This window comes from Dunckerocampus dactyliophorus, chromosome 12, assembly GCF_027744805.1.
Source record: "Dunckerocampus dactyliophorus isolate RoL2022-P2 chromosome 12, RoL_Ddac_1.1, whole genome shotgun sequence".
In the NCBI taxonomy this organism is placed as follows: Eukaryota; Metazoa; Chordata; class Actinopteri; order Syngnathiformes; family Syngnathidae; genus Dunckerocampus; species Dunckerocampus dactyliophorus.
In genome coordinates, this window is record NC_072830.1 from 23,404,055 (window position 1) to 23,414,359 (window position 10,305).

Genomic DNA, 10,305 nt, shown 5'->3' on the forward strand with positions numbered 1-10,305 from the left:
ATTTTGATTATTAACCCATAGTCTTACATAGGAAATCAAAGAGTTTGTAGATAGTTTTGCCTTGCAAGCTTACATTATCACAACACAGATGATAATGTACAGTTAGTGCGCCTGAAAGTCATCAGCTCAGAGTCACATGGCTTTCCCCTTACATTATTTATCTTTGTTGCATGGCTGCCAGAGAGCCTTCAGTCTTTGGTAATTAGAGCCTAGCACAGCGAAAACAAACTAGTGAGGCTACAACTCAGTGAAAGGACATCATTTTTGTACTTTTGCTTGTAAAAGTTTGCATAATCTGTTCTCAGGATTTCACACTTTTCATCATCCACCCTCCTTCACCCTATCTCTCCTGTTCTTTCTCACTGCCTCATGCATCTCATTCACTCCTGACATGTCCAGCATTCAAGCCACTCCAATGACTCTGAGGTGGAGAACATTATGCAAGACCCCTGCCATCATGTAGAACATGACCACCTTGAGCTTGACCGTGACCGTGACCACAGTCCACAGCTGCAGCATCATGGCCACGAGGCCCATGATGCAGAATGGGAAGCTGCGGGCCAAGACCGCCCACACACGCCATCGTATTTGCGTCCCCCTGTGGCTGGTAGGGCACAGTCAGAGTCAGGTTCTGAGGCCAGTTTGCCGCTGAGCAAAAGTGTGGAGTTTGACTTACCTTCCCCGGTCAGTCCCTGCAGGCCCAAAAGTCCATGGGCACGTTTCGACCCTTACAGCAATAATGAGGTAACATATGGAGGTGCAGTGAAGAGACCTTTAGGGGTTTCTGTGTGTGTGCTTGTGCTTGTGCGTGTTTCATTTTAATGCATAGTTCATTGGAACCCACTAATCTGTCCCGCTTATGTCGAACAACGCGGTCATTTCAGTGAAAATTGTTCCGTATATGCCAACATGTGTTGCATTATTGTCAACATTCTCAGTATCGCTTATCCTCACATAAATCCTTTTTCATCGCCAATTCTCCTTATGCTTCTGGCCAAAGTCGCAAGTAACTGTGCGAGCAATGGTTAGTTTTGATTTTGATACTGGCTATGTCGACAACTGCTTATGTCAATGTCAGTTAGCCAGATTGAGGGGCGTTGAGATAAGCGGGTTCCACTGTGTTAAGTGGCTGAATAGTTGATGATAGTAGAAAAACAGACCATTAATGTTGTTGTGGTGGAACAGGGCGTGAAGCTTTTTTGCTACTGTCGTAATGCTGACTTATTTGTCCTGACAAAGTGCACATAATCTCACACTATGACTTATAAGACACTTAAGCACACAATTCTCAGTATGCACTGACTGACTTGACTTGGTTTCATATGTTTTTTTTTTTCAGGATCATGATAAGGAATATGTAGGTTTTGCCACGCTGCCAAACCAGGTGCACCGGAAATCAGTCAAGAAAGGATTCGACTTCACACTAATGGTGGCAGGTAAAAAAATCCTACAGCAGTCTAAACTAATGAATCACACCCTCCTACCTTGCTTGTCTTCTCATGTTGTTATTATTATGTGCTTACAGGGGAATCTGGCCTTGGAAAATCCACTCTGGTCAACAGCCTCTTCCTCACAGATCTTTACAAAGATAGGAAGCTGCTCAATGCTGAAGGTGACAACACCATAGCCTCAATTACTATTCATCCAGTTAGTGGTTATTGTGTACACATTTTATTCAAGAGGAGACTTGGGGCCACTGCAAACGTGTAGATTGTGGAGTACAGTACCACAGCATCCAGAGCTAAGACACATCAGCAGGATAATCTCACGTTACCGTGTCTTTATTTTTGTCATTTTACACCAGTTTACCATGTCCTAGAAATTGTACCTGGTAGTACAGATTCAAGCCTTATCAAGCCAAGTAGGTACCTTGTAGGGGAAAAGAAGCTTAATAATTAGAGTGGTGTGAAAAAGCGTTTGCCCCTTTCATGATTTTCTATTTTTTGCATGTTTGTCACACTTATATGTTTCAGATCATCAAACTAATTTAAATATTAGTCAATGACAACACAACTAAACAAAAAAGGCAGTTTTTAAATGAAAGTTTTTATTATTAAGAGAGAAAAAAGTCCAATGGTCATGTGGCCCTGTGTGGGAAAAGTGATTGCTCCCCTGTTAAAACATAACTGTTGTTTATCACACCTGAGTTCAAGTGGAAAAGGTTGGGGCTCCAGCGAATCACAGTAAGAGCCAATATCCACAAATGGCGAAAACATAGAACAAGAGCGCAGCGACGACTCATCCAAGAGGTCACAAAAGACCCCACAGCAACATCCAAAAAACTGCAGGCCTCACTTGCCTCAGTTAAGGTCAATGTTCATGACTCCACCATAAGAAGACACTGGGCAAAAATGGCCTGCATGGCAGAGTTCCTAGACAAAAAACATTACTGAACAAAAACAACATTAAGGCTTGTCTCAATTTTGCCAGAAAACATCTTGATGATCCCTAAGACCTTTGGGAAAATATTCTGTGGTCTGACGAGACAAAAGTTGAACTTTTTGGAAGGTGCATATCCCGTTATATCTGGCGTAAAAAGTTCAGAAAAAGAACATCATACCAACAGTAAAATATGGTGGTGGTAGTGTGATGATCTGCGGCTGTTTTGCTGCTTCAGGACCTGGAAGACTTGCTGTGATAAATGGAACCATGAATTCTGCTGTCTACCAAAAAATCCTGAAGGAGAATGTCCAGCCATCTGTTTGTGACCTCAAGCTGAAACCAACATGAGGTCTGCAGCAGGACAAAGATCCAAAACACACCAGCAAGTCCACCTCTGAATGACTGAAGAAAACCAAAATGAATACTATGGAGTGGCCTCGTCAAAGTCCTGACCTGAATCCTATTGAGATGCTGTGTCATGACCTTAAAAGGTCACTTCATACAGGAAAACCCTCCGATGTGGCTGAAATACTACAATTCTGCAAAGATGAGTGGGCCAACATTCCTCCATAGCGCTGTAAGAGACTCATTGCAAGTTATCGCAAACGCTTGACTGCAGTTGTTGCTGCTAAGGGTGGCCCAACCACTTATTAGGTTTAGGGGACAATCACTTTTTCACGAAGGGTCATTTAGGTTTTGATTTTTTTTTTCTCCCTTAAGAAAAAGTTTCATTTAAAAACTGCATTTTGTGTTCAGTTGTGTTGTCAGTGTTGTCATAATATTTACATTTGTTTGATCTGAAACATTTAAGTGTGACAAACATGCAAAATAAGAAATCAGGAAGGAGGCAAACACTTTTTCACACTCACTGTGCACTTGTGAAATTGAAAAGCAGGAAGAAGCGGGACACATTGTGGTTGTCTATGATCCTGCTTTTCTTGTTATATGCGCTTGTGTTTGTGTCTCTCCCTTAGAACGAATCATGCAAACAGTAGAAATCACCAAGCACACTGTCGATATAGAAGAAAAAGGAGTCAAACTAAAGCTGACCATAGTGGACACTCCAGGGTTTGGGGATGCTGTCAACAACACAGAATGGTACCATCTATAGTGGTCGATGTCTACTCTACATTCAGCATGGCCTCACAAGCTGTGTGACTGTCTTCTTTTGCAGCTGGAAGCCGGTAGCCGACTACATCGACCAGCAGTTCGAGCAATACTTCAGGGACGAGAGCGGTCTGAACCGCAAAAACATCCAGGACAACCGCGTGCACTGCTGCCTCTACTTCATCTCCCCCTTCGGGCATGGGTAGGATAACGCTGCAGTGCTCTTTTAGAGACTGCTGTCCTTCTTTCTTTCCCCCTCTAGGAATGGTCACAGTAGACCAACGTGCTACTGCATGTCATGAGATGAATTACTGTGTGTGCACTGCCACTTTAGTGACTGTTCATTCCTAATTAAGCCCCAGAAGGAATTAACTTTCCCCTTAAATAGTTAATGCAGCACTTTTTTAGCCTTCAGGTGAATTTACGTCTTGTCGTCTTTCACTCTAATCCTACTTAATGCTGACGTGCTACTTTTTTAACCATATAGTGGTGCAGTGGTGGAGAAACTGCTCCCCCTTTTGATAACTGGTGGCCATTGCATGTTGCATTGCATCACAAACCACCAGTTTGCACATACAGTACATGTGTTTTTTATTTTTCAGTCTTAGGCCACTAGATGTGGAATTTATGAAAGCCCTGCACGAGAAGGTCAACATCGTCCCGGTGTTGGCCAAAGCAGACACACTCACTCCCAGTGAAGTGAAGAAGAAGAAAATAAAGGCGAGGCTCCTTCTTGTCATCTGTTTGTTGCGTCAGAGATAATCTTTGTTTTCCTATTAACACACTCTCACTACTTATGTCGATACAGATTAGAGAAGAGATCGATCAGTATGGCATCAAAATATACCAGTTTCCTGACTGTGACTCTGATGAAGATGATGACTTTAAGCAACAGGATCACGAACTGAAGGTGAGAGTAGGAAATGTATTTTAGTCTAGACCCATAAAGAAGGATGATCCAGCCAAAATGACATTAGTTTTTTTGTTAACATTTTAAATGTATGACCTTGACGAGCTACTCCTGAGTTAGCATTTGTGAGTCAGCCTTCGTCCTCCTCTGCTCGCATCCTAATCTGGCTGTGATGATGCAGTCAGTGTGTTGCAGCAACCCATCAGCACAAAAATGTCCAGTGATAATTAAACATTGATTGTCCAACCTCACATTTTTTTAATTTTTCATTTCCTGTAGGCCAGGTGTCCCAAAACCTTTGTCCTTATAGCTTAGAAAACATGCATGCATTATTCTATACTGCTCTACTTCCTGACAGATCTATGCATTAGTAGAATTTAATTCTTGTACGTGTTCCCACAATAAGGAAAGCATTCCATTTGCCGTCATTGGCAGCAACACAGTAGTGGAAGCCAAAGGGAAGAGGGTGCGAGGGCGTCTCTACCCATGGGGGATCGTAGAAGGTAAGAACTCTATTCAAGCTTTTACCATTAGAGAACTCACACACCTTTATGAGTTTCTAATCTTCCCACTGGTCTGCAGTTGAAAACTCGGCACACTGTGACTTTGTGAAGTTGAGGAACATGCTGGTTCGCACCCACATGCAGGACCTGAAGGACGTGACGCGGGAGACCCACTACGAGAACTACAGGGCCCAGTGCATCCAGAGCATGACCCGCATGGTTGTAAAGGAGCGCAACCGCAAGTATGACACTCGAGTATTTAAACCTAACAAAAATCTTATAATTCCTTCTAACTAGGGGTGTCCAGCATCCAGACAAGTTTTGTAGGCCCGTAGTATTTTTTTTTAAATAATATTAAAAACAGCCGGCATCAGAACATTACCAAAGATGATTAGGTCCACATTGAAAAGAAGACAATGATAAAGTTATAGGAAAAAAGTTTGCTGTATTGGGGGGGAAAAAAACAATTATTAGCCTGCATTTGGATATTCAAACACAATTTCAATTAAATTGTAAAGGGGCAAGAAATTGTTACTTCATAGCAAGGATTTTGTTTTTTAAGTAATCCATGATTTACTCTTAAAGAAAAATAAAACCAAAAAAAGGCACCGAGAACATATGTTGACCTACATATACACTGTATATTTAGATAACCAGGAAATATATTTATTAATTTAAAAATTTGGGATGAAAAACGGTATTGGCCTCCATTTTATTATGTAGCCAACTATATTTAAGTCCTTACCAAATGGACTGGTTTGACAAACACAAATGTGAAGAATAACAAACTGGCCCCCGATCCTTCATGTTACTGTATTTGCGACACTTGGTGGAAAAAGTTTGGACACTCCTGATCAATCAATAATTGATCTTACAGGACTAATTATTAGAGGTGGTCCTGGGGTTACAAACAAGTCCTGTTCCTACGAAGCTTTGTCAGTCGAATTTTAGTGTAAGTCAGAACTCATACCTAAATGAACACGTGCGTCATTCACACTGTACACACAACACATGAAGGACATAAAATACAGTTATAAAAACACAAAATACAAGAACAAAATGAAACAATAAAAAAAAACACACACACACAAAAGAACGCCCACTAATTAGTTATTACAGTCGCTTTCAGAGGAGCAGATCCGTGCTCAAGGATACTATACTGACCTGGCAGTTACTGTGAATTCCCACTGTCTGTGAACGTGGCAGCCTGAGTCCTGCGTGCGTGCGTACGTGTGTGTGTGTGTGTGTGTGTGTGTGTGCGGGAGGAGGGCTGCTGCATGAACAGAGATTGTTGATTGACTACCTCATCATTATCCTTACAACAATACGTTGTTTATCCTTAATAATGGTTGTGTCAGTCAAGTGTTGAGAGTAGTGTGGCTGTGCGTGAGCCACACATAGTATATATTCTTTCGTAAAAACTAATTCTCGATCGAGTCTCGCTTCGACTGATCAAAATTAAGTTTTAAATTAACATTAACATACGTAACCACGAAACTTGGTAACAAGGAACGATGTAAACCGATGACCACCTGTATTATGAATGATTTCAGCTATGAGCATGCAGTGTTGTTCATACCTGCTGTGCATCAAACACATCGTGGCTTTTACTTGTCTCATGTTGTCAATAATAACATGTGAGGCAGTCAATCACAGCAAAATAAGTGGACATGATGTGATGGACGTGTGTGTGTGTGTGTGTGTGTAACATGTATCTGTGCGTAGTAAGCTAACCAGAGAGAGCGGCACCGACTTCCCCATCCCCGGCGTGGGCGACGTCACGGACAGCGAGACGGAAAAGCTGATTCGTGAGAAAGATGAGGAGGTACGGCACACCGACCACCAAACGGAATTGCATCAGCCTCACCACCATCACCACGAGCACCACGAGTCAGAATATGCTTTTGAGCACCACGAACACTTTGAACCTCAACCCAACCCTGAGGCACGCTTGCATCTGGAAGACGAGGCCCTTTAAGTGTCGTTTGCTCACACGTTTAGCCACAAGCACCCGCCTAGTCATGTTTTATCCTCATTTGAAACTACTCACTTGTCCTCACTAGACACTTTCATTAAGGCTGCACATATGCTCACTATTTATTTATTTATTTATTTATTTAATTTGTTTATTTATTTATGCATTCATTCATTCATTCATTCATTCATTCATTCATTTATTCTTCTCTTCTTCTCTGGCTATTTTCTTGTTGGTCATCCTGTCACTGTTTTTATATTCACTGCTCATAATCACTAGTTATGTTTCTTTTGGTCATATTGTCATTGGTCATTTTCTCACTTGTCTTGTTGTCACTGATCATTTTCCTCACTGGTGGTCTTCTCACAGTATCATTTTGAGGTTTTAACCTTTAACCTTTTAACATCATACTACACTCTACGAGTAATACTTGTCAGCTACAAAGCAAGAGTTTGATTTCCGTGAATGTTGATGAGCAATGCTTCCTTTAGCCTCGAGCCTATTTAACATTATTAATCAATGGGAGCTAAATATTTTTCGTGTCAGCAAAGTTAGTCAGCCAAGGTTGGCATACTTTATGGAAAAGTCTCTATCTCTATTTTTTATTACATTCATTATATATGTATATTATATTTAACTTAATACACCCTCAACTTAATTGGTGTGATTCATTTTTATTAGTCAACAAAGTCGATGCCCATCCTTTATTCACTAAATTCTTGAGTGGGCCGTCATTCATGAATAACTAGTCACTTTTATTAAGTTTATTACTTAATGTATTTATTAAGTTACTGAGTCACGTTGGTCCTAATTTACATAAATTAATGCGCTCCAATGCCTTTATGAGGGCATAGCAGTGGAGTGGCGTGTGCACGTAATACATGTTATTTAGTGCTGGCCGGTTTAGTCAACCCCACCGCCTTCCGTCAGTGGTTTAGCATCTCGTCATATTTTTAGGTTTATACTTTGATTCTCACGATCTCAGACTTTAACCTTACTTGTTCGCCTTACTGTTAAACAGTTTCTGTAATAGTTTCACAATACTCACAGCCTAACGCGTCCTTCCTTATATAGTAAATAGGGGCGTTACCTATGCTAATTAGCAGCAGCTAGCGTAATGTCGAGTGGCACAGGTGCCCTCAATCAAGCGCCGTTTACGTCTGAATCCAATTTAGATCATTTTGAAGAGCATTGTCAGGAGTCTGTTGGTGAGTGGGGTCCATTTATCCAAACAAACAGCATCGACACTTGATATTTAAAATAGTTGAACGTACATAGCCAGAGTTGGCATGTTAGCTTTTTCTGCCATCTTTGTTTGTACGCCAGGTGACCTGTTATCACAGACCACCTGCGAAATGTGACGACGTCCCGTAACAGCTGGGTCAAAAGGTCGACATTTTCAAATATGAAAGCTACTTTGTTAAATTACGTTGTTACATTGTTGAATTTTGGTTGCATAAATTCACAAAACTGCTCTCAGTAGGATACGGTGTAACGCTACATCGCTACAGTACATACAGTAATATACTGCACAGCTAATTGTTAGTAGTTGACAGTCAGCAGTACTGCATAGTCTTTAAAATACAAACAGTGTTGATGTATTTCTTGTATTGGGCGTACCTCATGTTGTGTCCCGTGATGATTATTATTATTATTATTATTATTTACTATTTATTTAGCAAATGCTGCACCTGCTTGGCCCTTTTATTCCCACATAGCTCATATTTTTCCCATCAAATAAAAAGACAATTGCTACTACTTTTGTTTAGTTTTTTTGTCTGTGTGTTTATGAATAACAAATATGTAGTCAAACCATATCCTATGTGGCTGTTTAACTGATATGAAGAAACAAATAGTAGCGCTTATTTTACAATATTTACAGTATTGGCGCATGGCAGTGGAGGTCACATGATGTAGTCATTGATCTGTACAGTGACCATGAGAGAAGCATGTCATCTAACCTCATGTGTCGTCTGATCAGTTGCGGCGGATGCAGGAGATGCTGCAGAGGATTCAGGATCAAATGCACACTCAGAAGGACGCCTACTGACACATTGTGTCTTCCGCTTGAACTTTGACCTCCTGTCCTGTCCCACTGACCTCATCAGCTGCCCATCATGCACTCAGGAGGATGAGGTAAGAATGCTCGACCCTCCTCCTTGTAAATAGGAATAAGAAAAAAAAAAAGTGTCACATGAGTCATAAAACTATTTGAAGGTCTGCTATTGTTTTGAAGCAAACCTTTCTTGGTGCAGTTTTTTTTTTTTTTTAACTATCACAATAGACCAACATGGATATATAAATTACATTTTTATATGACATCCATATGTTTTTTTTTTCTCGACCTTTTTAATTTGTTCCTCCACTTAACAACACTGTTGTTAACCTGCTTTGCATGAGTTGACCAACTCACAACCAACCACAAAAACTACAACCTATGTTTTTCATTCCAATGTACCAAACCTCACATACGTGCATCACACACGCTAAAATACAATTGTACAAATCTAGCGGACGCAGCAGCGTAACATCTACACAAATGTCTTGGATTCTTTCTGGTCATATGTGACATGTTTGCATTGGACATTCATAGGGCTCAATCATAACTGCCCCATAGGCCTATTTAAAAATAAAAAATAAAAATAAAAAAAAGATTTGAATGGAAACGGAACCGTAAAGATTGCGAGAGGTTTGCAATCGCCGCTTCTATAAAATACATGATGTCAGAAGAGACCATTGTTACTGTACAAACACTTGACAGAGCCTGGTGATGTGAAAAGGCTTTCTGGTGTTATTTGTCTATTGGATGTCTTCTGAAGGCCACTCTGCTCGTCACAATGTTATTTATGGGCATTGAAACTAAGTGTTATATACTTAAATATATGGAGGGCAATGGACTTTAATCTATGCTTGATTGGCATTTTACTTACCGCCTTAACATACACTAATACTAACATTTTTGTCAACATCCTGGAATACTGCATTATGATATTGATTTAACATTTTGTATGCTTAATTTTAGAAACATTGTGAGTAAAAACCTCATTTGTTGAAATATTTTTTTCTGGCTGTTCCTAAATCAGTCGTTGCTTTTGGTGTCTATTGATAACATTTCCTTTTTTTTGTCTTCCTCCTCTTTGGAGTATATTTATGTTCTAAATGTACGAATGCAAATTGGATGGCTGAAAGAAATATGCAAACAGTTCTAATATGACAATAAAAATACAAATATTGCATAATTTAATGTGTCCATCTGTGCATTTTATTTAAGTTTTTCATGTGCTTTCTTTTGAAATGTTTGATTATTTTCAAAGTATTTTGGTTTCTAGGTGGACACATTGTCAGGTATGTGTTTGTGTAAGTTAACTCAAAAGGGTGAACATTTGTCAAAACATTCACCGCTACTGTGTTGCATGTGCTGTTATTTT

At 40.1% G+C, this 10,305-nt stretch overlaps 1 protein-coding gene across 9 annotated transcripts in view; it reads left to right on the top strand.

Annotated features, from left to right (window-relative positions):
* Window positions 1-8,915, top strand: part of septin4b (septin 4b) — a 38,254-nt gene extending 29,339 nt beyond the window's left edge. For 4 of the 9 annotated variants that reach the window (XM_054793529.1, XM_054793531.1, XM_054793530.1 and 1 more), the window contains 10 exons: window positions 400-744; window positions 1,340-1,436; window positions 1,526-1,612; window positions 3,357-3,480; window positions 3,557-3,691; window positions 4,092-4,209; window positions 4,298-4,399; window positions 4,806-4,902; window positions 4,982-5,144; window positions 6,628-8,637. In XM_054793529.1, coding sequence (XP_054649504.1) covers window positions 400-744; window positions 1,340-1,436; window positions 1,526-1,612; window positions 3,357-3,480; window positions 3,557-3,691; window positions 4,092-4,209; window positions 4,298-4,399; window positions 4,806-4,902; window positions 4,982-5,144; window positions 6,628-6,880 — 1,521 coding nt within the window. In that variant the 3' untranslated portion in view covers window positions 6,881-8,637. Of the gene's footprint in view, window positions 1-399; window positions 745-1,339; window positions 1,437-1,525; window positions 1,613-3,356; window positions 3,481-3,556; window positions 3,692-4,091; window positions 4,210-4,297; window positions 4,400-4,805; window positions 4,903-4,981; window positions 8,638-8,858 lie in introns of those variants that run through there. The other 5 variants (XR_008573094.1, XR_008573093.1, XR_008573092.1 and 2 more) reach the window with 5 other exon arrangements.
* Window positions 8,916-10,305: the final 1,390 nt, after the last annotated feature.